Here is a 27,186-nt window from a genome sequence, read left to right as displayed (position 1 = left end):
ACATCATGAGATATTTTGACTTTTGTCCATTTAAACATGTCAAAGCCATTCCTAGCTTGTGGGCTGTTCACAAACGGGCACCAGGTCGGCTCTAACCGGTGGACATGGTGTCGTTTGCCAATCCCTATGCTAGAGAAAGGGGCACACATTGGCAACTTCCTTGATGTGTCTGTAGCAGACAGGACACCTGCGTTCTAGGCAGGAGGACCGCGCCCTCAGCCTCCCCGCGCCACCTGGATGGACTGATGCTCCTCAGCCCTGCAGCGGCAACCCTGCCTCGCCTGCACAGGCCACCCTTCTCCCAGGAACACGGTCCTGACCTGCTGACTGCGGCAGCCTCCCCAACTCCCTGAGGGCACCAGCCTCCACCCCTCTCAACCCTCTACCCCCATCGTAGCAGCTCAAGGCCAGAAGACGCTCTGTCCAGGTCCTAGCACGGCCCTCCCAGACACACCCTGTCCAGGTGAGCAACTACCCCTGTTCTTGAGCCCAGCAGAGCCCCTACCTCACTGTTCTCAGCCCTTGTGCGGCGGGCGCGGAAGTTGCGGAGGTTCCAGGCAAGGCCGCCGCCCTCTAGAGCTGCTGTTCTGGGAAAAGGCACTCCTTTCATTAGGACAGTCTGTCAAACCTGTCTCAACAGCCTGCCCTGCTACCTGAGCCCTGCAGAACTGCCATTTTCTTGAGCAATTTTCAATGTTTCTTAAAGGACTTTGAAAATTGCCAATAACTATTAAAATTAGAAATAAGCCAAAAAAATACATACACTTTTGTAACCACCTGTTATCCAGCTGCAGAGAGAACCCAGGTTTCAGCACTGAGTTCCCATCTGGGTGCTGGCAGTGTGACCCAGCGGAGCTCCAGCACCCACACCTTCTGCTGTTTCCCTTTCCAAGGTCTTAGAGGGCAGTGGTGCTTCATGGGACTCCCCGCAGAGATCTTGGCTCCAGCGTGAAGATAAACATTTACCACTTGCCTGGGTCTGGGCCACAGACTGTTACATAAGGACAGAAGTGATTTGCGTGAAAGTGACTCAAACAAAAATGGAAATGAACATTACAGGGGTGGCGGCTGCTCTTCCCGGCCCCTCGCTCCGTTGCCCTGTGTGCCCCTGCCATGAGGTGTCAGCCTGTGCGGCGACTCCTTGAGATGGGCTTTGCAGACGGGATTGCAGGTGCAGGAAAACAAGAAATGCAGCTGTCCAGGTACCAGCAGTGGCTCGTGACCCGCCAGAAATGGCCCCGGACACTGGCATTTGCCACCAATTGTGGACAAGTGGACCCTGAAGAAGTCACACTGAACTCATGGGACTTGTTTTCTTCTCAGCAAACAAGAGCTGCTCTGGGGGGCTCTAGGCCTTGTTTTGCTCAAGAGGCATGTCTGCTGCCTCTTGGTTCTGTCGCCAGCCTGTGTGACATCAGTGTTCCCCAGATTTCAGGCACATTGCCCTAGGAAAGGTGTGGTCATGGGAAAAACACAAGGCTAGCTAGATATGTGTGCCCTGTGGGCCTGGCCATGTGATAGTCCTGGGACACCCTAGCCAGGGGTGGGGACACAGATTAGACCTGGGGACATGCTGGGATAGGAAAGTTGAGATGAATTAAGGAGAGCCTGGGGTAGGACGGTGCTGAGGGAAGAGAAGAGGCAAGTGCTCAGGCCTGAAATTGCCAGGACTCAGCTGCTGGGGAAACGGAGCGGGGGTGTACGAGAAAATGACAAAAGGCACCGGCTGAGAGCAGCGCTGGTGTCTGGAGAGGGCACTGGATGGAAGCGGCTGCCATCCCAAAACACGAGCACCTGGGGGGCCATGATGGTCTGGATCCTGCTGTGCAGCTGCCTTGGGGACTCAGCATTTGGAAGGACTCACATCCCTCCCCTCACCTACATCCCAGCAGCCCCTAGCGAGACTCATCAGCATTTCCTTGCCACGTCTCCCACTCTGCTCTCCTCCCCCAATGCCTGCCTGCACCCCTGTCTTCTTTGTTCCCCTGGGGTCTGTCCCCAGTGCACCACCCAGAGGGTCCTTGTTAATCTCCTGCTGCAGACTCAACTCTCCCACCTCAACTCCTGCACCCTCTCCCCCCTCATCCAGGTGGCTCCTGCCCCCGCCAGCGCCTGACCTGGAGGGGCAGGAGTAGTAGGCAGGGCCTACTTAGTCTGTTGCATCACTCTGTCTGGTTGTCGTTATAACACACGTGTTCTCTAAATCACTGGTCTTGTTTGTTGCTAGAACGTGAAGAGCCAGAAGGGAACTTGGAACCATTCAGTCCAGTGCCTGCAGGTGAGGAAGCCGAGTCCCAGGCTGGTGGCGATCTAGGACCAGCCAGCCCGGCAGGGCCGTAGGCACACTGCAGACCAGCTCTCCACAGCCAGTGCCTGTCTGGCTTTCCCTGATCCAGTTTTTCAAAATGGCATGTGTCCATGTCAATAGATCGCTTTGTAAGAAAAATGAAGTTTCTTACCCCTTTCCACTCCCTGGAGGCAACACTTTTAAGGCTTTTAACTGTTGTGTTCGGCATTTATCTCCGTATTGTTACTTACACTGCTACTTCTTGATGTCTTAAATCATATCTTGCTTTTCTGCTCAAAAAGTGGGTGAGCATAGTGGTTCTAAAGCACAGACTTTAACTGTGTGACTTTAGGCAGATCATATAACCTCTCTGTGCCTCAGCTTCCTCAACTGTAAACTGAAGTCACAGTAGCAGCCTGCCTCGGAGACTGCAGTGGGTTACCAGCACATATGGTCCTGTGTGGTCTGTTGACATGTAGCGTGTGCTGCTGCTGCCATCACTGTAAAGCCTGACCTTTGGCTCTCCTACCACATCCCGCCATCCTCCCAACAGACTCATCACAGTTTTGGGCCAGACCCGCTTTCCTCCACTGTCCTTGTGGGTCGTTTGAGTAGCATTTAGGAGGAAGCTGGACACAGAGCCTGTCCTCCCTGTCTTCTCTTTTGCTGTACTGCCAGCCCTGGCCCCTTCCTCTTTGCAAGACTTGACGTGAGCCAGAAAGGAAGTGACAAGCCAGGCCGGGCGCGGTGGCTCACGCCTGTGATCCCAGCACTTTGGGAGGCCGAGGCGGGCAGATCACGAGGTCAGGAGATCGAGACCATCCTGGCTAACACAGTGAAACCCCGTCTCTACTAAAAATACAAAAAAATTAGCCGGGCGGGGTGGCGGGCGCCTGTAGTCCCAGCTACTCGGGAGCCTGAGGCAGGAGAATGGCGTGAGCCCGGGAGGCAGAGCTTGCAGTGAGCCGAGATCACACCACTGTACTCCAGCCTGGGGGACAGAGCAAGACTCTGTCTCAAAAAAACAAAACAAAAGGAGGTGACGAGACAGAAACTGCTTGCTTAGAAGGATGGCGAGGAGGTTTCCTTCAGGTATAGGAGACTCAAGGGTATGTCAGGTCCCCGTGAAGAAGCCAGGAAAGTAGCAATTGTGGCACCAGAGTGAGGGCTGGGTAGGGCGGATGGCTGGTGATAGCTGAAGGAGCCAGGCAGCGGAGAGGCAGAGAAAGGACTTGCTCTTCCTGCTGCTGAGACTAGAGGAAGGAAAGACGAGGCAGCACTCGCAGGAAAAGGGAAGCCTAACACAGCCATGCAGGGAACAACGCTGCCGTGCAGGGACGCCCTGTGCTAAGCGCTGGGCATGCAGTGAGACTCCATGAAGCCACAGTGGCATTGAGGGGGAGACAGAAGACAGACTTGTCAAAGGGCACCTTGTGGGAGACAGCCGCACAGCACAGGCGCTCTCCCTCAGAAACCGCTCCCTCAGTAAGAGGGGGTGGCACCGTCCACTCAGGCAGGGAGACTGCCGCCAGGCTCAGAACTTGCAAAATGGAAAGAAGTGAGAACAGTGCTATGGAAGAAGCACTGACTTTGGAATAGAGTTGTAAGATGCCAAGGACAGAGCAGGTACTTGACATGCAATGGTCATTGTTTTCACTCTTCCAGGGATTCAACTGCAAAGGAAGAAAAATATTTCATCCAAGAGTGGACGAACAGGCTTAGGAGAGAGGTAGGAGGAGAAGAGTGTCTTGGAGGATGGTGTTTCTGAAGCGGGCTAATCCCCAGCAAGGACTTCTGGGACCTTGCTTACAGCACGGCCGAGGTTACCTGGGTGTACTGGGCCCTGCACTAAGTAGCTTGTGTCATCTCAGTTTAGTTAATGCTGTCAACTCTATAAAGTAGGTGGTATTATCTTCATTCAACAGATGAAGAAACTAAGATGAGGGCTCTGGCCCGGAGCTGGTGAGAGGCCGCAGCAGGAACTGAACCTGGGCCTGCTGGACTCCAAGAGCCTTTCTGGCTCTGTCACTTGCACTGACCCCAAGGCCCAAGGGAGGTGACCCTGTCAAGTATGGTGTAGGACTCAGGCTCTGCAATGGCAGAGATGGTTTGCAAAGGACCCTACACTTCCCTATGCTTTTGTTCCCTACTTGTTTTAAATTTTATCTGATAAACCAAATCCTTCTCTGTATTTCCTCTTTTTTAATTTGTGGAGTTTAAAAAATTGTGATAAAATACACATAAAATTTATCATAACTATTTTTAAGTGTTCAGTAGTGTTAAGTATATTTGAGTTGTGAAAAAGGTCTCCAGCACCTTTCCATCTTGTGAAACTGAAACTTCGTACCCATTAAACAATAACCATGGAAAGCAAAACCACAGATGAGGAGGAATTCCTGTTCCATGCTATTTTGATTACTATCACTTGACGGTAAGTTTTGAAGTCAGGAAGTATGAGACCTCCAACACTGTTCTTTTTCAGGATCACACTGTCTATTTAAGGTCCTTTGTTATTTCCATATAAATTTTTGGATTGGGTTTTCCTCTTTCTGCATTAAAGGATTGCATTAATCTGTAGATCACTTTAGGTAGTATTGACATCTTAACAATATTGTCTTCCAATCCATGAATATGGGATGTCTTTCCATTTATATGTGTCCTCTTTAATTGCTTTCAGAAATGTGTTGTACTTTTCAGTGCACACATCTTGCCTGCTTGGTTAAGTTTATTCCTAAGTATTTTATTCTTTTTGATGCTATTGTAAATGGAATAGTTTGTCTTTTCAGATTGCTTATTAAATATATAAAAATGCAATAATTATTTGTATGAATTTTGTCTCCTGCAACTTTGCTGAATTTGCTTATTAGTTCTAAAAGTTTTAAGGTGGAATTTTTATGTTTTCTATACAGGACCATATTGTTTACAAACGGAGTTAATTTTACTTCTTACCTCCGATTTGGATGCCTTTTAAATTTTTCTTGCCTGATTGCTCCAGCTAGGACTCCCAGGACTATGTTCAACAGAAGTGATGAAAGCAGCATCCTTTTCTTGTTCCTGATCTTAGAAGAAAAGCTTTCATTCTGGCATCACTGAGCATCATGTTAGCTGTGGGCTTTTCACATACTGCCTTTATGAGGTTGAGGTAATTTCCTTCTGTTCCTTTGTTGAGTGGTTTTAATCATGAAGTTGTGTTGAATCTTGTCAAATGCTTTTTCTGTATCAGTTGAAGTGACTGTGTGTTTTCCTTCATGCTGTGAATGTGGTGTATTACACTGATTGATTTTCTTATATTGAAACATCCTTGCGTTCCAGGAATAAATCCCACTTGGCCTTTGCATATAATCCTTTCAATGTGTTGTTGAACTCTGTTTGCTAGTGTGTTGTTTAGGATTTTGGCATCAATCTTCATCAAGAATATTAGTCTGTAGTTTTCTTTCTTGGAGTGTCTTTGGCCTTAGTATCAGGTTCATGCTCAACACTGAAATGTTCCTTCTTTTTCATTCTTTAGAGGAGTTTCAGGAGGACTGGTGTGAATTCTGTAAATGTTTGGTAGAATTTACCAGTGAAGCCATCTGGTCCTGGGCTTTTCTTTTTGGGGAAATTGACTGCTGCTTCAGTCTCTTTACTAGTTGTAGGTCTGTTGAGTCTTGGTAGGTTGTGTCTTTCTAGGAATTTGTCCATTTCATCTAGGTTAGACAATTTGGCATAATTGTCCATAATATTCTCTTGGTCTTTTTATTTCTGCAAGATGTGTTGTTCTGTAGGACACAATGTTTTCTCGCCCGTTTCTGGTTTTAGTTATTTAGCTCTTTTCTCTCTTTTTATTTAAGTTAAAGGTCTGTCAATTTTGTTAGTCTTTTCAAACAGCCAACTCTTAGTTTAACTGATTTTCTCTGTTGTTTAAAATTCTCTCTTTTGTTTATCTCTGCTCTAATCATTACTGTTTCTTTCCTTCTGCTAGCTTCGGGTTTTGTTTGTTGTTTGTTGTTTTTTGAGCTTCTCATCTCCTTGTACTCTTGTTTCTTGTCTCATATTCAGCCAATCTCCAAGGGCTGCTGTGAGGATCACAACCAACAGGACACATGAAAAGTCTATGACACTGGCCAGATGCCTCTCAGAACCACAGGAGAACATGCCTGTGATTCATTCTGGCTGGGAGAATGTCGGGCTCCTCTTTGGGTGCACCAGGCCCCTGGGCCAGGCTGGGAGGGGTGACACTGCCACTGCAGAAGGGGATGCCACCTTCTGAGAGCCACATGTTACTGTGTCTTCAACCCTGCCCCCTCTCACCATGCTAGTTTTTTTTCCCCCCCCCCATGGCACAGGGTTAGAGTCAGAGTCTTAGATAAAATGTAAGGGCTTGGTTTAATGAGTAATGGTTAGAAACAGCTGTAGGCGAGCCATCTGGGTTTTTCCAGATTAAAACAAATATTTCTCTTGGTCTCTACTTTAATGTGAAATAATTGCCCCCAAGTCAGTCCTGTTGCATCAGACACAGTGTGAGCCCAGCCCTTGCAGAGCCAGCATCAGGAAAGGCAACCTCAATTCTGTAGACGGGCATTTAGAGACAGAGTACATGGCGAGTATCAAACAATCCACTGTGCCACAACAGGCCTGACTTGAATTCCTGCCTGCACCCCTGAGCACTTTGGGGAAGTGATTTCAAGTCCCTGAGCTTCCGTTTCCTCCTGTTTACCCCAAAGAGTTACCCTCCACTGACTGCCGACTGTGCCGGGCGGACATGAGCACCTGATGAATGTGGATTTCCTTCTTTCCCTTGGCCCTTCCTTATCCTGCTCCCTCCTCAGGTCTCCACCTAACTCCATCCTTTATCAAGATCTTCTAGAAATACCAACTAGCTATAGTCTTCTCAATGAAGCCCCATAAAAAATAAAAATGAACACCTATAAGTGGGAGCGGCATCAGGCATATCGAGTAGTGGCTGTGGCCTTAATGATTTTCCAAAACCAAGAAAAATGCTTGGGAGGGTGACATTACGTAGAAATGATGGTGATTAGGCCATACATAGAAGGTTAATTCCAACTCTGGAAAATCAGTTCAGTAACTGTTTTCTGCGGAAGATAAATAGCTTATTTCCGTAAAAGAAAACCAGGCAATAAAAGTTAACCTTCATTTCTAGGAAGTAATCCAGCCTGCTAGAATGACCAACTAAAATTTTCTACATTTTATGTATTGAGTTCAATAGTATCCCCTTCATAATATAAAGTTAGAGAACACTCCTTATGCAACAGAAAAGAAAATAGCCTGCATTTCTGGCTTCTGTCATAAGAAAAACTTCATTACCTTTCTGATTGTGTTTAGAACAACACCCGCAGATCCTAACAGGAAGAAACTTGTCCCCATGGGGACTGAGCCAGGATCAGAGTTAAGCACTGAAACAAGCAATTAATTCCCCTTAGAGGATTAAGGCACTCAGGTTCACTTTGAATCAGAAAAGCGAATGAAGAATAAAATGGTGTACAACCAAGAGGCTGCCGGTCCAAGTTATTAAGTTAGAGAACTGAAGAGCGACCCAGGGTGCACAGGAGAGGCAGAGCAGCCGCTGACCCACCAGCAAGGAGATGGTGGGGTTTGTTTCATGGGACAAGATCGTCCTTCATGACGCTGTGGAAATGTCGGGGAGAGCACGGTTTGTGCCCTAGGATGCTGGCCTTACTCTAACAGATCCAGTCCACAAAAGTAAATCTAAAAAGTGTGTTTCAGCTTGCCACGCCATCATCCCTCGTGCATGGATTTCCTTATAGCATCTTACCGTTAATACACAGAATCAAAGAAAGACATGCATGAGACATTAACGTCAGTTTGGAGAATTTTACTTTGGGGGTTCCTAGAGCCAATTCTGAGGGCACTGAACATCTCTGCAGATGTCGTTCCCTGATGCTGATGTGTTAAGGATAAGGGTGGCCTGCTGCTATGGTCAGGATTCAGGCATCTTCCATTCTGGAAATCCAAGAGGCCAAAGCTGAATCTGTGTCCCAAACCTAACTAACTGGCCTGGACAATCGTGACATCCAGGGGACAGCACAGAGGTGGAACAGGCTCAGAGTCTCCAAAAGCTTTAGTTCAACGAAATCTAGTTTCCCATTGCCAATATTTGAGAAAATAAGAAGACTCATGAGCTGTCCATCTGGATGGACGCTGCCTGAAATGCCTGTCACTTATTCAGCAGTTCTCCTTGAAGTGCAGTCCATCTATAGTTTCATATTTCACCACTAAAGCAAAACTTGAAAGTGATTACGAGTCCTTTGCATAACTGTTAGATTTTTTTCTTGCTTGATTTTTTTTCTTAGCCACCTGGTGGTAAGAGTGTAAAAGGCAGGATTTAAGAGTTTATGATGATAGTTTACAAATCACAACCACCTCATATGCCTGGTACACATTTAAAAGCATGCACACGCAGACCAGGTGAACCGAACAAGGAAAGGGCTCGTGTTTAACTCTTAATTTACAAAAGGATCTTTAAATAGACACCGGCTTCTTTTTGAGACGGAGTCTCGTTTTCTCGCCCAGGCTGGAGTGCAGTGATGTGCTCTCGGCTCACTGCAAGCTCTGCCTCCTGGGTTCAAGCGATTCTCTTGCCTCAGCCTCCTGAGTAGCTGGGACTATAGATGCCCGCCACCACGCCTGGCTAATTTTTGTACTTTTAGTAGAGACGGGGGGGGGGGGGGTTCACCATATTGGCCAGGCTGGTCTCGAACTCTTGACCTTGTGATCCACCCACTTCAGCCTCCCAAAGTGCTGGGGTTACAGGCGTGAGCCACCACGCCCGGCCAACACCAGCTTCTAACATAACCAGCGTCTAACATAAAAACCACCTTTATAAAAAGATGCCTCAAGAAAATATTCCTAATATATATGAAAATTTCATGACAGGAGGAAATGTTAGTAAAATCTGTACGTGATCATGTCAAAGCATCTGTTTTCTCCACATGATAAATCAAGCCACTAACAATGCATACTGCCATTTGGCAAGTTAAGACTTTGTTAGAAAAAAGTAAAATGATTTGGACTTGGGTAGCATGAAGCTCAGGCCCCTGCCAGAGGGGCTCTGCCACTGGCCAGGGAGAAAACAGTTTCAGAATCATAAACTCCTGGTCCAGAAGATGGCCTGGCAAAGAACCCATCTCTGTCTTTACATTTGCTGCATTAATTTGCTTTTGTCATTCAACATCTTGTGTCAAAATTGGCCCCAGCAGATCCTGGGCCCACCAGACTCACGAAGGCCATGGCGATCACAGCTGTACCCTGGTTTCAAGGACACCAACTGCTGCCCTAGTCCTTCTGTGACCACCAGCAGCCACACACTGCGCCAGTCCTGAGCAAACGCAGCCATTCTACATAGTGGAAACGGAGTAAGAAGCACATGCGATGTTGTGCACGTTTCCCCTAGAGAGGGTTTTTCTTATTTTATGGAAACCTTCTTGTGTCTCATCAAGTAGCCACTTCCCCTCCCCTCCCCGCATTGTAACATTATTTTCCCTGGAGAAAACGCCGAGTGTCTGATATAGTTACACATTAATTCTTCAGAAGTTTCTTAGAACTGTAGGAAACAGGTGAAAAAACAAAATGCCTTGAACTTTGAACCTGCGTCTGGCCTGTGCGCGTGAGGTGGTCCCTAAGGTCACTCTTCCCCGCGCGGCTCGGGGCGACGTGCCAGGGAGGGCTCGGGCCGCATCCTGTTGGCTCTTTGATGCTTTCATTTTGTCGCTTGCTGGTTTCTTTACAGCAAAGGCAAGGGCTTCCTGCTAAGGCAGACCCCTCACCAGCCCCACTGCATACCCCGGAAAAGTCCCTGGCAAAACACCTTTCTTCCATTATCTGCACAGGCCCCGGTAAAACGCTGGCGCCTTTGAAATCAGAGGCCAGGGTCTCCTCTCCACGGTTCGCTCAAGACACTGAACACTCACAGGTCTGTGAAATCAAACAGACACTTGGTCCCTGATGCCACCCCGGGCCCCCTGAACGCTCCTCAGCAACCATCCCTTGAGTTTTTACTCTTTGGCCATGCCAAATATAAATAACGATTTTTTTCATGCCACATCACTTTAAAGGCAATTGTGTTGCCACCTTTAAAATGTTCAGTGACCAACAATGCAGACATGACCGTCCCCTGCATTCCCATGTCTGCTTCAAGTATGGAAAGGAATTGCTGGAAAATCCCAAGATGCCAGGCCAGGTAATGAGCTCTATGCAAACAGGCAGGATGGACCAGCCAGGGCCATGGCCCCAAATTCCAGGCGCGGCAGCAGGACCAGAGGTGCTGCCAGCCCCTGCTGCCTCCTCGTGGGACGCTCAGAAGGTGTAGCGGAGGCCGGCAGCAGGAGCCAGAGCCAGGAACACATGCCGTCAATCTCATCACACAGGGCCCTCAACCTGCGGGGATGGCCTCAGGAACCTGGCTCCACTTGCTGGATCTACCTGCGCCTCACAGGGGATCAACGCTGCCCCCATGGGACAGCCCTGACTCCATGCCCACCCCATGCCAAATGCTTCACTTACATTCTCCATCTGGTGCTCCAAACCACATGGTCAGGTCACTGCACTCCCAGCTTCTCCCCCATTTTGCAGATGGGTAAGCTGGGGCAGAGATGACTCACAAACAAGGTGACCCAGGCAAGGGTAGCAGAGCCTTCACACCTCCTCCTTGACCTCCACGGCCCCTGGAGGAGGGTACCTCCTCACTGCCCCCAACCACTCCAGGGTCCCAGGCAGCCAGTGGCCTGGGCTGCCCCTCATACCAGGCTCCGGCCACGTCCACCGTGGCCACCTGAATCTAGAAGGTGCCCTCAGGGTTTATTAAGCACACCCCGGGCTGCCTGCCTGGCATGTGCCATGGAATTGGCACTGAGAAGCTGCCACTATCCTGAAATTCCCGATTTTGTCTTTGTATTTTGTAAGTGAAGCAAAGCCTGCTGGATAACACAGCACTCCCGTGAGCAAAGAGCCCAGGAGCGTGGGATCGTGGTGGACCCAGGCTGTAGGGGGTTCCGGCATTAGGGTGAGGCTTGGGTGAGCTGCTGCCCTTCCCACTGCAAGCAGAATCTGTTCCCCCTGCAGAAGAAAGTAAGGGTTCGGAGAATTCAGACACCAGAGGTCCCATAATGTCCCTTCCTACCCGCACGTCAGCCAACCACATACTTGGAAAATGACACAGAAAGCCAGCACAACCTGCCAGGCCACCCAGAGTGCCTTTCCCTCCGCTCTCCTCCATCATCAGTAGGTAAAGGCAGACAGTGTTGGTAGAATATGTGTACCTCAAGAGATGAAAAAGTTAATTTTTTTATAAGAATGAAAGAGATGGGCACGGTGGGTCACGCCTGTAATCCCAGCACTTTGGGAGGCCAAGGCAGGCAGATCACGAGGTTTGGAGATCGAGACCATCCTGGCCAACATGGTGAAACCCCATCTCTACTAAAAATACAAAATTGGCCGGGCGTGGTGGCGGGCGCCTGTAGTCCCAGCTACTCGGGAGGCTGAGGCAGGAGAATGGCGGGAACCCAGGAGGCAGAGCTTGCCGTGAGCCAAGATCACGCCACTGCACTCCAGCCTGGGTGACAGGGCAAGACTCCATCTCATTAAAAAAAAAAAATGCATGTGTAAGTTATGAAAACTGTCATTTCTGTGATTTCACGAGTTAAATGCATCGAATACATGCACTGAAACTTAAAACTGATATCGCACAATATAAAGATGAATGAAAAGCTCCATGCTGAGAATTCTGTAATAAATAGACTTGGGTGCCGTGGCTCAGTCTGTCAGCCACTGAGTGCCATGGCTCATACCTGTAATCCCAGCATTTTGGGAGGCTGAAGTAGGAGGATCACATGAGCCCAGGAAGTCGAGACTGCAGTAAGCCATGATCTCACCACTGCACCCAGCTTGGGCCTCCGAGTGAGACCCTGTCTCTGAATAAATAAATAAATATGGAATATGTAATAAAATAATGTTTAGCTTTTAACAACTAAAACCCTCCACGCCAAGTTGAGAGGCTGAGCTGCAAGTCAGCAGAGGAAAGGGCTGCTGCCTCTTCTAGGTCCCTTGACCGCGCCTTTTCTTGCTTTTCGAGCAAGGACGTCGCATGGCCCATCCTCACGCCTCTAAACCACAGCTCCTCGAGGGCGAGGTCTTGCCTTCGCTTCCTTTCACCCCCCTATGTCATCTGGCATGGTCCGGCGCATGCAGTAGGCACTTCATAAATACTGCAGGAAGCCAAGGGGTCATCCCGCTCAGCCCAGATTCCCAAAGAGGCACCGTGGGCCTTCGGGCTGTTAGGAATCTTTCAGGTTCTCCTTGTCTCTCAAACTCCACAGGTTCCAACACAGCCCTGGGGGCACATTCACAGGCCCTGGATTCGGTGCTGGCTCTGCCACCTCTTCCTTCCCACAAGAGAACCAGGTCTCCAGACTCTCAGACCAGGCCGGGGGAGCAGGGCAGAAGCGGGATGTGCAGAGAAGACAGGCGGGATGGCACGGGGCGAGCTTCAGCCCCCATTGCAGCCACTGACAATGAACCTGCAAAACTCACCTCCAGGGACAGCACCCAGACCAGAGGGGGTGGGGTACTCGCTACCAGGGACACAGGACCCTCTGGGGAGATGGAAATGTTCTTTATGCTGATTGTGCAGTGGTTCCATGGGGGATACATTTGTCAAAATCATTGACCTATCTATGCAGTTAATCTGTGGATTTTGTTGTATGTAAATTATACCTCAAAAAAGGTGACCTAAAAACAAGACTGAATGAGCTCACAGGAGGCAGGCCGGTCCTGTGCAGGCCTGGTCTGCACTTACTGTCACTCGTGTGTGTTCTCGTCGGAGCTCAGCAGGCTTCACAGCCCCGAATCAGAAGCTGGAGCTCCTCATCGTTAGGGTTTCCACAAGCGCCCAAGCCTGTCCAACGCATTTCTACAGGTTTGTGCTGGCTTCCCTTCCACTCACTTGTTTTCTGGAGACAGTCAATAAAACAAGACAAGAACAAGCCATCTCTGCCAGTAGGGTCAAGGTCGAGCAGGCCCGGAGGCATGAGGTGGCTGTAATCCCTGCAGGCCTGGGCACTGGGGTGGAGACCAGGGCTTTCTCTGCCCACCCAGGGTCCCATGCACACCAGCTGCTGACTAAGCAGTGAGTTCCCACGAAGAAACAGAGCAAACAGTTTGCCTTTTAGAGTATTTTTCCAGGCCTGCTGGAAGACGGTGCAGCAATCACACGCTGGCAGTTGCTCAAAATATGTTTATTCTGCCTGGGGCAGCAAAACCCCGGGCAGCTGGGAAAAGCCAAGAATCTGTGGCTTGTCCCAGCCCACTCTCCGCTTGTTAAATAGGACACCCAGGCCTGGCTGATGGCAGGCAACTTTTTGTCTACCTTGTGTGCTCCCAAAGGTCTGGACTGTTTCAACTCCGGCAGAAGGCAGGGGAGGCCTGGGAATGCCACCTGTGCCTTTCTGCTGTTCATTTTTCTAGAGCATGGCTGCTTTTCATTTGGAACCTTTGGGCTAGAAATACTTTGAGTTTGAAACAGGAATAAAATATACATTAGTGTTCTGTTTTTCAGAAATATCTTAAGGTTGTATTGATGAACATAGTTTTATATCACTGTTTTGCCTTCTTAAGTGAGAAGTAGAGAATCCAACTTTGAGTTAGAAGAAGCACAAAACAATTACAAAATATCACAGTCATTCTCTTCTCTAGGTTTGCTGACAGTATTCTAGAAGGATAAGAATATATAAGAATAAGAAGTTAAACCTACTTCAGAGTGAAGAAATAGAAATTAAAATGCAGGTGGGGCCCGGCAAGGCCTGGGCCAGTGCACCCTGTATTTAGCAGCTCAGCCATCTGGTTGCTTCGGGAAGATCAAGTCCCTGGAGAGGGACTGGACATAGTAGGTACAAAAATAGTGAGATCCCCATAAACATGAACAATTATCATGTGCCCTTAAAATTTAAAATTAAAAAAATTTAAGAACTGAGAGCTGATAAACAGAGGTCAAAGCCACACTCCTGTCAAACATCTAGGAAGAGGCCCTCCTGACCCAGGCCAAGCAAGGCAAAGCCACAACAGAGTGGGATAGACTGCAGGGACATCCAGGGGACACAGGGTCCACAGGAGAGCCAACCAGGGAGGCCACCACCCAACATCGTGGAGCAGAATAGATGCATCAGCATGAATTAGTCAAAGTATTTCAGAGAATACTTCAAAGATAACCACCAAATACAACTGCAAGATGTCAAATTTAAAATCCCTAGGAATGCCACCTCCACTATGCATGGAGCCTGAGCATAGCTTAGAAACCACCACCCATGAACCGGGAGCAAGGGCTCATGCCTGTAATACTGGCACTTTGAGAGGCTGAGGCGGGAGGATCACCTGAGGTCAGGAGTTCGAAACCAGCCTAAGATGGTGAAGCCCCGTCTCTACTAAAAATACAAAATTAGCCAAATGTGGTGGGTGCCTGTAATCCCAGCTACTCCAGGAGGCTGAGGCAGGAGAATCGCTTGAACCTGGGAGGCGGAGGTTGCAGTGAGCCGAGATTGCGCCATTGCACTCCAGCCTGGGCAACAAGAGTGAAACTCTGTCTCAATAAATAAACAAACAGCCACCCATGTGGCCCTACCTGCACATCTGTCCACTCCAAACCAGCACAGTATCATCCTAACCTAGGGCTCGCTGCTGGTTGGCACTGCCAGCCAGGGCCCCACATCCCACTGCCCAGAAACATGAAATCAGGAGCTAATAGGAACCCCACATGCCACTGAAAACTGGGCAACAAGTTGTATTGTAGCCACCTGGTCTGCTGTGCCAGCGGCAGGGAGCTGGGTCCAGGCCCAGCCAGACTCTGCCTCCAGTGGGCTCTGTAAGGCAGGACTCCTTTCGGTAGCAATAACAGGCTTGCTTCCGCATCACCTTTTGCTAAGAACATTATTAAAACCAGTTTAAACCCTCCAAAAAGATGCTGACTACCTGGAGATCATGTAGCCGGAGGTGGCAGACAAAGGAAAGGAAAGCAACTCTAGAAAAGTCCACTGCTTACGTCAGCGCGCCCAAAGATATGAGGCCTCATCCCCAACACACGTGGACGCACACGCACGATGCCATTTTCACACATTGAAAACAAAACATCTTTAAAGATAAAAGCATAGAACTCAAAATTAAGCCTGATTAAGTTTTTTGTATGAATTATCTTGTTCCCAAAGCATTCAAATCCTTTCAGTGCTTGTATAGTTACCCCAAGTTAAATTCAATTAAAATGGCTGAGAGCGAAGACTGAACTACAAGGAAGAAGGGAGCGGGGGAGGCAATTCAGGGCTGTCCTGAGCGAGCTTCTACACCCCCTGCACAGAGTGGGTCCATCTGCCACATTCCTGTGAGTCCTAAACGCACGGCTGGCCACTGTGTGCTGGCGGCAGCCTGAATTCTGAGGCCAAAACTTCCAGAAAAAGGCACTGAGCTGGAGGGACTGGCCCTTCTAAAGAAACTGGATGCACTGAATGAATTAAATCCAAGCTGATTATACACTATACCCTCACAAAAAAAAAAAAAAAAAAAAAAAAAAAAACAAAAAAACAGGCCGGGCGCGGTGGCTCAAGCCTGTAATCCCAGCACTTTGGGAGGCCGAGACGGGCGGATCACGAGGTCAGGAGATCGAGACCATCCTGGCTAATACGGTGAAACCCCGTCTCTACTAAAAAAATACAAAAAACTAGCCGGGCGAGGTGGCGGGCGCCTGTAGTCCCAGCTACTCGGGAGGCTGAGGCAGGAGAATGGCGTGAACCCGGAAGGCGGAGCTTGCAGTGAGCTGAGATCTGGCCACTGCACTCCAGCCTGGGCGGCAGAGCGAGACTCCGTCTCAAAAACAAACAAACAAACAAAAAAAAACAATAAACAACTCACTTTTAAAAGCTCCATTATAGCCAGAAACCGCTGACGAAAGCCAGGCCAGGCTGCAGCCAAACACGCCAGTCTTTGGGTTTACAACTCCTTGGTCTCCCCAGTGTTAGGGGTGGATCCCAGGACCCTAGATACTATTTAAAAGCACGTTTGGGTATATACTCGGCTTCTGAAAAAACACTTAAATGCCCACGCACGGACCACTCCCGAGACAGCGGAATGCGTCAGGAAAACGTGCAAAGCCCCACCTGCTGCCGTGTGGTTATTAGGGAGAGCGGGGCTCCTCCAGCTGAGGCTCTCTCTCCAATCCACTTGCTTCAGAAACAGCAGAACAGCCGCTTTGTTTTTCATTATGGAGTTGTTTTCCCCCCAGATTTACAGTGTTCTTTCTTTCAGTTATGAAGCTGAAATCGTGTTTACTCAGCCATTTTCTGAATCGAACAGCTCACACATGTGAGGCATTTGACTTTTTTGGGAGGGGTATGTAAAAGTGTTGTCATTTCTCTCATCCAAAACTACTTTCTTAATTAAAAAACAACAACAACAAATCCATAATGTATATATAAACAGAGACGATAAAACCAAGGATGCTCTCCTCTCTGCCCCTAAGCTGTCCAAGCCAAGAAAACTTTTTCCTCAGGGAGGGACCAGTGCCCGTGACAAGGTGAGGAGGCCACTAGCCTCTTCCCACCTGCCGGAACTGGTACTGACTTTACTCGGCTCCCAGGAACTTCCCAGAAAAGAAGGAAAAAGGGATTTCTCCAAGCGGGCCATGCTTCAGTAACCACAAAATAGCTAAGCAGCACCTTAAAAATGTTCAACTCTTTACTGGTCCTTTGAATGGGTCCCCTAAAATCCAGGACCCCCAGGCTGTGCTGTCCAGGGAGCACCTGTGCCCAGGCAGAGGAGGGCTGAGGAGCAGAGCACAGCTGCCCAAAGAAGCTGCTCCCATCCCTTGGATGTTTGGGGTTTTTCTTTAAAATTCATGCAAACTTGGCGTTGTTTTACTATAACAAGGTTTCACTTATTTTCAGGTTAAGGAATTTCTCTCCCTTCCCTCTGCCCCCATCTAAAGGCAATTCCTTAGGGAGCAGGTCCCCATCTCTCAGAGGGGGCAAGACCAGTACAGAGAGGTAGGCTATACCTCCTCCCCTGGCCTAGCATCCAGGAAGGAAAGGAGGGGCTGCCTGGCCAGGGTAGCTCCCTGTGGGCACGCTCCCTCCAGACCATGCTGGCTCTATAGCTACCCGCACCTGAGGGGCCCTTGACCCTTCCTCCAGCCGTGCGCAGGGCAAGCTTCGAGTGTGGGCCAGGCGAGATCTCTTGGGAAGACAAAGCCTGGTGGAAACTTGCTCTATGAATTTCTCATTTCCCCAGGAGAGAAGAAAATTCACTGGATGGCGGCTGTCAGGGGCTCTTCAGGAACTGATTTTGTTCTCTCCTGGGGAAATGAGGAATTCACAAACTGGGCCTCCAACAGCCCCATGACAAGTCAGGTGTTACTGTCCCATCCCACACATGGGAAACTGAGGCTCAGACGAGTTATTTAACTGACACAGCAAAGCTGTTACATGGAATGGGCTGGATTTAAGCCGGGGCTTGATCCAAAATCCACACGCCGTCCCCCAACATACTCTGTGGTCAACCAGGAGAAACAGACGGGGAGGTTCTCAGTTGAAGAAAAGACTGAAGCTCTATCTGGTTCTCCCAGCAAACACTACCATTCTGAGATGTAAAGACGGTGACCTGTGATGAGCCTTGTTACCAATCCCCACCTATTGTTCCTGTGCAAGGGGCTGTGCTTTGAGTCCTTTTCTTTCCAACTTTAAAAACCAAAGCTAGATGTAAAGGTTTTCTAAGGCAAGGAGTGCCTGCCAGCCACTTAACGTTTGTGCCCAGTGCTCAGGACGTCCAGGCTGGCTGACAGGCCATTCCTTCATGAGGTACTGAGCGTCTACGACGGGCCAGGCATCCAAAGACAGAAAAAGCAGCAGTCCTTGTTCTTAAAAAGCTGCAGCCTGGTGGAGCAGCAGAGATGCTGAGTGCTGATGAGAGGGCGCTCTGCAGTGGGGACAATGAGTCCCACATCAGGACCAGGTGTCAAGTGTCCTGCAGGAGAGGGCGACCCAGGCAAGCAGCAGAGCCTCTGGGGATACCCAGGAGCAGGCAGGCCAGGCGGCGGGTGGCTGGGGAGTGGGGGAGGACCTGAGCAGAGGGGATGGTGGGCTGTTGGGGGAACAGTACTCATGCCAGCGGGCAGGGCAAGGCAGGGCCCGGGCCTCCAAGGGCCTTCCATGGTATCTTATGGAGCCAGATTTCGGCTTCTGTGTGAGGAGAGCCATTCAAGGGTATTACGCCTGGGAGGTGCGTGGTAAGATCTGGGTTTTAAAATATCGTGCAGTGAATCCCCGGGGAAGACTGTGTGGCAGTTTTAGGAAAGCTGAGCCTGTGTGTCCCCAAGGACCAGCAATTCCACTCCCAGGCAGATGCACAGCAAAAATGTGAACGCGGGTTCACCAAAATAGCATGGATGGGAATGTGCTTATCAGTACCAGGTGTCACATCCCCAAACCAGACACAACCGAAACGTCCACCAACAGTCAAATGGGCCAGTCAACTGTGGCATACCTGGGATACTCTATGGCAACAAGAATGAATAGGGGCACGACACGATGGCATTCACCATGAGTAGCACCAACTGAGAGCGGCCAGACAAGAGCACACACTGTAGGACAAGTTTACCTGAAGGTAAAGAAGTAACAGGCGGGGCGCGGTGGCTCACGCCTGTAATCCCAACACTTTGGGAGGCCCAGCCAGGCAGATCACGAGGTCAGGAGTTCAAGACCAGCCTGGCCAATAAAGGGAAACCTCATCTCTACCAAAAATACAAAAATTAGCCGGGCGTGGTGGCGTGCACCTATAGTCCCGGCTACTCAGGAAGCTGAGGCAGAAGAATCACTTGAACCCGGGAGGTGGAGGTTGCAGTGAGCCAAGATTACCCCACTGCACTCTAGTGGGGGTGACAGAGCGAGACTCCATCTCAAAAAAAAAAAAAAAATAGTAACAGCCAAAACGAACCTCTGTGCCAGGGGCAGGTACACAGTGCGTCCGCAGGAATCCTGCACTCTTCTAATCTATGGTATACTTTCATAAAATGTACACTGGGCCTTAAAAACAGAGTAACAGTAGAGGATGGATTTTTTCAAGGGCAAGAGTTACATACAGGAAACACAATGAACAAAGATATATAATTAATCACTACATATAATTGGTACTACACATAATTAAGTGGAATTCAGAGGTGATGGAGAAAAAAGGCTTCATGGACATTGCCTGGCCTGAACTGGACACGAAACCAGATATTTCCCAGGTCTTGAAATGGACAGTTGCCCACCCTTCCTTTATGTTCCCCCAGGGGATGAAAGCCAAGCGGATTTCTCAGGGGCTCAGAAAGTTCGAAGTCATCATTTAGTCCTCTCAGATTGAAGAAACTCCTATCGTAGAATAGTTAAATGATACCAACTGGAAGCAGACGGATCCAGAATGTGAGGCATTTTAGGGGAGAAATGATTATAAGACAGTTTATTGCATTAGAAAAAGTGAGGGTGATTTCCCTTACATTAACGATTTAAGGTACTGCCATGGGTAAATGTACAGACCTTGTTTGGATTCTGATTTGAAGACATAACCTACACAATGACTTTTCTGAGACACTTAGGAATATCTTATAGGTATATCTAGGTAATAAAAGAGTCTACCAAGGAACATGGTTAATGTTTTAAAGTATGATAATGGCATTGTGGTCCTGTAAGAAAATATCCATATTTTTTAGAGATGCATATGGAAGTATCTAGCATTTGAGAAGTATTATAATGTCTGGAACATACTTTAAAATACATCAGCATATCAAAGAAAAGAGGGAATTGATAAGGCATGTATGGCAAAGGCTTGATAGTTATTGAAACTGGGTGATGGATATATGGGAATCGTTGTACTGCTCTATTACTTTTACAGGTAAATGGGAGAGAGAGAAAAGAAATCATCAGTATAAGAAATCAAGAAGGGAACACCACTATATAACAAACATTAAAAGGATAATAAGGGAATGTAATGAACAACATTATACCAATAAATTCAACTTAACTGAAATGGAAAAATTCCTCAAAACGTCTAAAGTATCAAAGCTCACTCAAGAAGAAGTAGATAACCTGCAAAGCCCTGTATCTACTTAAAAGCTTTTACTCACAGTTAAAAACCCTTGCACAAAGGCAGATGGCTTCATTGGTGAAATCTATCGAACACTTAAGGAAGAAACAATACCAATGTTTTCCAATAATACCAAACAAATTTCCAGAAAATCAAGGAGGAAGGAGCACTTCTCCTTTTATGAAGCCAGTAGTACCTGATACCAAATCAAAGACATTGGTAGAAAAGAAAATTACGGCCAGGCATGGTAACTCATGCCTGTAATCCCAGCATTTTGGGAGGCCAAAGCAGGTGGACTGCTTGAGTCCAGGAGTTTCAGACTAGCCTGGGCAACATGGCAAAACCCTGTCTCCACAAAAAAATACAAAAACTTAGGTGGGCATTGTGATGCATGCCTGTAGTCAGTCCCAGCTACTTGGGAGGCTGAGGTGGGAGGATCACCTGAGCCCAGGAGGTCGAGGCTGCAGTGAGCTGTGATTGTGCCATTGTACTCCAGCCTGCATGACAGAGTGAGACCCCATCTCAGATTTTTTTAAAAAAGAAAAAAATCTGGGTGTGGTAGCTCACACTTGTAATCCTAGCACTTTGGGAGACAGAGGCAGGAGGATCGCTTACCAGCAGTTCAAGACCAGCCTGGGCAACAGAGAAAGACCCTGCCTCAAAAAATAAAAAAAGAGAAAAGAAAAAATTACAGGCCACCGTCTATCCTAAACATAAATGTAAGAGTCTTGAACAAATATTAACAAAATTCAATAATATGTAAAAAGGATAGTACAGCATTACTAATGTTTCATCCTAGGAATGCAACATAGTTTAATATTTAAAAATCAGTCAATGAATTGCCGTAGAAACAGATTAAAATGGAAAAACCACATAATGATCTCATTACAGGATAAGCACTTGACTAAAGTCAGCAAATTCAAGATAAAAATTCTTAGCAAAGTGGAAATCAAAGAGGACATCCTCGATCTACTAAAAAGGCTAAGTCTCTGAAAAACCTACAGCTAACATCCTTCTCTTTATAGTGAATAATCAAGTACTTTCCCTTGAGATTGTGCAAGGCAAGGACGTCCACTCTTTCCACTTCTAAATCCTGGAGGTTCTAGCCAGGGTAATATAGGACGAAAAAGAAATAAAAGGCATACACTTCAGAAAGAAAGAAAACTGTCTTTTTTGCAGTTAACATAACTGTCAACATTGAAAATCCTAAGAAAATCTACCAAAAGATTGCTACAACAAATGAGGTTAGCAAGGTTTTAGGATATAAGGCCAATAAACAAAAATCAGTTGTATTTATATATTCTAGCAGGGGAAAACTGGAACCTGAAATTTAAAAATCCAGTATCATGTATAGTATCACCAAAAAATCTGAAATACTTAGGGTCCCACTGAACAAAATATGTGCAAGACCTGTGTACTGAAAATTCCAAACACTGATGAGAGAACTTTAGTATCTAAATAAATGGAGAGATACACCATGTTTTGATGGATCATTTTCAGTTAAACTGTTAATTCTCCCCAAATTGAGTTAGACATTCAACATAATCTTAATGAAAATCCCAGGGTTTTTTGGTAGAAATTGATGAGCTAATTCTAAAATTTATATAAAAGATAACTTAAAGAGTATAACTGGATTGTTTATAACTCAAAGGATAAATGCTTGAGGGGATGGATACCCCATTCCCCATAATGTGCGGATTTCACATTGCATGCTTGTGTCAAACCATCTCATGTACCCCCATAAATACACACATCTAATATTTACCCACAAAAATTAAAAATAAAACTTATATAAACATTTGAAGGATCTAGTATAGCCAAAACAACACTGAAAAAGCTAACCAAAGTTTCTCTTTTTTTTGAGATGGAGTCTTGCTCTGTTGCCCAGGCTGGAGTGCAGTGGTGCAATCTTGGCTCACTGCAACCTCCACCTCCCAGGTTCAAGCGATTCTCATGCCTCAGCCTCCCAAGCAGCTGGGACTACAGGCAGGCACCACCATGCTGGCTAATGTTTTTCTATTTTTAGTAGAGATGGGGTTTTGCCATGTTGGCCAGCCTGGTCTCAAACTCCTAGCCTTAAGTTATCCGCCAGCCTCGGCCTCCCAAAGTGCTGCCAAAGTTTCTATTTCAATACTTACTACGAAGTTACAATAAACAAGACAGTGTGGAATTAGAGAAAAGATATGCATCAAGGTTGACGGAACATTCTTTCTGAGATAATGAATGTGATATGGAATTAGTGGTGCAGGCTTCACAACTCTGAATATACTAAGAGCCACTTACTTGTATAGTTTAAAGTGGTGACTTTTATGTTGTGTGAATTACTTCAATAAAAAAAAAAAAGAGTTAAAAAAAAATCAATGGAACAGAGTCCAGAAGTAGACCCCTATTTGTAGGGTCAGCTGTTTTCAATAAAGATGCCAAACTAGGCTGGGCACGGTGGCTCAAGCCTGTAATCCCAGCACTTTGGGAGGCCGAGACGGGCGGATCACGAGGTCAGGAGATAGAGACCATCCTGGCTAACACGGTGAAACCCCGTCTCTACTAAAAATGCAAAAAAATTAGCCAGGCGTGGCGGCGAGTGCCTGTAGTCCCAGCTACTCGGGAGGCTGAGGCAGGAGAATGGCGTGAACCCGGGAGGCGGAGCTTGCAGTGAGCTGAGATCCGGCCACTGCACTCCAGCCTGGGCGACTGAGCGAGACTCCGTCTCAAAAAAAAAAAAAAAAAAAAAAAAAAAAAAAAAAAAAAAAAGATGCCAAACTAATGCAATGGGGAATCTGTAGTCTTTTAAACGAATGGTGCTGGAACAATTGCATATCCATATGCAAAAAAAAATAAAAATAGATTTTTAAAAACCTCTTACCTCACTCCCTGTACATAAATTAACTCAAAATGTATCCAAATGTCAGAGTTAAACTTTCTAGAAATTTTTTGATAGGACACAAAAAGCACAAATAATAAAAAGAAAACATGAATAAGTTTTTTTTTTTTTTTTTTTTTGAGACGGAGTCTCCCTCTGTCGCCCAGGCTGGAGTGCAGTGGCCGGATCTCAGCTCACTGCAAGCTCCGCCTCCCGGGTTCACGCCATTCTCCTGCCTCAGCCTCCCGAGTAGCTGGGACTACAGGCGCCGCCACCTCGCCCGGCTAGCTTTTTTGTAATTTTTTTAGTAGAGACGGGGTTTCACCGTGTTAGCCAGGATGGTCTCGATCTCCTGACCTCGTGATCCGCCCGTCTCGGCCTCCCAAAGTGCTGGGATTACAGGCTTGAGCCACCGCGCCCGGCCATGAATAAGTTTTGACTTCAAACTTTAAAACACCTGCTCTCAAAATACTCAGGTAAGTAAATGAAAAGGCAAATGTAGACAGAGAAAATATCTACAAAATAGATATCTGATAAAGGACTGTTAAGCAGGATATACAAAGAACTCTTACACCTCAAGAAGAAAAACAATCCAATTAAAAGTGGGCAAAACAGCCGGGTGCTGCAGTCCTAGCTATCTGGGAGGCTGAGGCAGGAGGACTGCTTGAGCCCAGGAGTTAGAGACCAGCCTGGAAAACACAGCAAGACTACTTCTCCAGAAAAACCAAAACCAAACAAACAAAATGGGCAAAAGATTTAGACTGACACTTTACCAAAGACCTATGAATCTCATGTAAGCACATGAACAGATAGATGCTCACTATCATTAGTTATTAGGGAAATGCAAATAAAAACCACAAAGAGATACCATGAAAGTGGCTAACATGGAAAAGACTATTAATACCAAGTGTTGGCAAGATGTAGAGCAACTGAAATTCTCATACATTGCTTCTGGGAATTCAAAATGGTACAGTGACTCTGGAAAGCAGTTTGACAGTGTCTTATAAAGTTAAACATACATTTACCATACAACCCAGCAATTTCGCTTTGGGGAACAGACCCAGGATAAATGAACTCATATATCCACATAAAGACCTGTACATGACCGGAGGACACTATGTGAAGTGAAATAAGCCAGGCATAGAAAGACAGGTACTGCATGTTCCTGCTCACATGTGGAATGTGAAAAACCTGACCTCCTAAGAGCAGAATGGTGGTTACCAGAGGCTGAGGTAGCCAGGGGGACAGGGGATGGAGAGAGGTTGGTCAGAGGGCACACATTCACAGTTAGATGAGAGGAGTTAAAAAAAAAATAAAAGAAAAATGTCCAGAAGAGGCAAACATACAGAAACAAAAACAAGTCACTGCCTGGGGCTGGGGTGTAGGGGTGATGGGTGTGGAGGATAGAAGAGGAGAGAAATAGGGAATGACCACTAATGGTTATGGAGTTTCTTTAATGGATGATGAAAGTGTTCTAAACCCATCGTGGTGATACATTTTGTGAGTCAGAGCACAGCTCTGATGATGGTAAATACAGTTCTGCACAACATTCCAAAAAACCATTGAACCATACATTTTATTTTACTTTTTGTTTTATTCATTCATTCATTCATTCATTTTTGAGACAGAGTCTCACTCTGTTGCCCAGGCTGGAGTGCAATGACACAACCTTAGCTCACTGCAAACTCTGCCTCCCTGACTCAAGTGATTCTCCTGCCTCAACCTCCAGAGTAGCTGGGATTATAGGCATGTGCCACCATGCCCACCTAATTTTTGTACTTTTAGTAGAGATGGGGTTTCACCATGTTGCCCAGACTGGTCTTGAACTCCTGACCTCAGGTGATCTACCCACCTTGGCCTCCCAATGTGCTGGGATTACAGGCGTGAGTCACCGCGCCCAACCTGTATGTTTTATTTTATTTTTATTTATTTTTGAGATGGAGTCTTGCTCTGTTGCCCAGGCTGGAGTGCAGTGGCACCATCTCAGCTCACTGCAACCTCTGCCTCCCAGGTTCAAGCGATTCTCCTGCCTCAGCCTCCCGAGTAGCTGGAATTACAGGTGTGTGCCACCACACCTGGCTAATTTTTGTATTTTTAGTAGACATGGGGTTTCACCATGTTGGCCAGGCTGGTCTCCAACTCCTGACCTCAAGTGATCCACCCGCCTTGGCCTCCCAAAATGCTAGGATTACATGCACGAGCCACCATACCTAGCCAAGATGAAAGTCTTAAAAATAGAAATCTAGCTGTTAAAAAGATTGTGTTACATGTAATTCAGTTATGTACACCAGTTTAACAGCCAATAACTAGAAAGAACCCAAATGTCCATCAACTTGAGAATGCTTAAACAAACTGAGGTGTACAGATATAATAACATGCATAAACATCATCAAACAGATGAGCTGAGTGAAAGAAGCCGGACACTAAAGACTACATTCCGTATGATTCCATTACATTCAGGAAAAGCCAAGCCATGGGGGCAGAGCAGAGACTGCAAGGGGCTGTTGCTGGGGAGGGAGACTGACTGCAAAAAGGTGTCAGGAAGCTTCTGGGGAGATGGACAGGGCCTGTATCTTGAGTGTGGTGGTGATTACATGAGTATACATATTTATCAAGATTCGTTGACCCTTTAAAAAAATGCACTGAACTTTAAACAGTAAATGATCAAGCCTGTAATCCCAGCACTTTGGGAGGCCGAGACGGGCGGATCACGAGGTCAGGAGATCGAGACCATCCTGGCTAACATGGTGAAACCCCGTCTCTACTAAAAAAATACAAAAAACTAGCCGGGCGAGGTGGCGGGCGCCTGTAGTCCCAGCTACTTGGGAGGCTGAGGCAGGAGAATGGCGTAAACCCGGGAGGCGGAGCTTGCAGTGAGCTGAGATCCGGCCACTGCACTCCAGCCCGGGCGACAGAGCGAGACTCCGTCTCAAAAAAAAAAAAAAAAAAAAAAAAAAAAACAGTAAATGAGTGAATTCTGTCTGTAAATCAAAAAAGCTGAATTATTTTGGGGAGAAGCCCCTCCCAAACAGCAGCATCTGAACAAAGTCCTTCAATACCCCAGGATCTGACTCGCTTTTCTGTAGCGTGTTGCTGCTCCATAAACATTAAGCCTTTTCTTCTTTGCCACATAGGCAAGTCTGTTCCTCTCTCTTCCTATTTGAGTGAATATGGCTGGAAGTCTCTTGATATTCTCCTTTCTTAGCTTTTTACCCAGGAGCTTTACTCAAGTCTACTTCCAGGGCCAAAAGGGAATGGATAGGGAGTGAGTGTTTCTGTGGGAGCTGTGTGGCTCTCCCGGGCCCTGAGGGCTGCGCTGGGAATGTGCCCTCTGGGTTTGTATCCCTTGCTTTCACTGGGGCTGCGCCCGGCTGAGGGGGGCTGCGCCTGGCTGAGGAGGGCTGCAGCTTTGCAGCTCTGCTGTCATTGAGCTCTGTGCGATCCCTTTAGCCTCCCCACGTTTTATTCTGGACATTTCCATTCCCTCACATAATCTAGCTTTGTTTTTCTGACTCTTGGCCAAGGTTTTTGGTGTCAGTGTGTTCCTAGGACATGGTGTCCTAAAGTACAATGGAGTGATTTTCTAAAGAACCAGGACATGTACTCTAGCAAGACGGATGTGTGTGGGGGAAAATATGGGTCAGAATCTTTGCAATTGCAAACATCTCTGACAGCCCAGGCTGCGCACCCCGCATCTCCTTCAGGGCCTGGGATAGTGGGCTGGTGGGCTGTCATTTCATCACAAACACGCCTCTTAAACCATTCATCCACACAGCTCAGGAACACGTGCCTCTTCCCCCAGCTCCTGACTCTGCATTCATGCTTGTGGCTACGCCCACCTAAGTCTCATCAAGCATCAATACCCTCCCGGGGCATTTTAACCTCTCCATTTCAGTATTTCCAGCTCCACTGCTATTATTTTACCAGCGAT

The 27,186-nt window shown here is 47.3% G+C and overlaps 1 protein-coding gene across 6 annotated transcripts in view; it reads right to left on the bottom strand.

The window, feature by feature from the left end:
- GGACT (gamma-glutamylamine cyclotransferase) overlaps positions 1 to 27,186 on the bottom strand; it is a 55,764-nt gene that overhangs the window by 1,222 nt on the left and 27,356 nt on the right. The window contains exon 1 of one of the 6 annotated variants that reach the window (XM_030921952.1): positions 5,237 to 5,512. The exons of 4 other annotated variants lie outside the window; for them this stretch is intronic. In XM_030921952.1, the coding sequence (XP_030777812.1) occupies positions 5,237 to 5,328 (92 nt within the window). In that variant the 5' untranslated portion in view covers positions 5,329 to 5,512. Of the gene's footprint in view, positions 1 to 763; positions 892 to 5,236; positions 5,513 to 27,186 lie in introns of those variants that run through there. One more of the 6 variants, XM_030921954.1, reaches the window with a different exon arrangement.

The sequence above is a fragment of the Rhinopithecus roxellana genome, chromosome 18, assembly GCF_007565055.1.
Source record: "Rhinopithecus roxellana isolate Shanxi Qingling chromosome 18, ASM756505v1, whole genome shotgun sequence".
Taxonomy (NCBI): domain Eukaryota; kingdom Metazoa; phylum Chordata; class Mammalia; order Primates; family Cercopithecidae; genus Rhinopithecus; species Rhinopithecus roxellana.
Note: the sequence above shows the minus strand (reverse complement) of the source record. Positions and strands in the feature narration are given on the sequence as shown.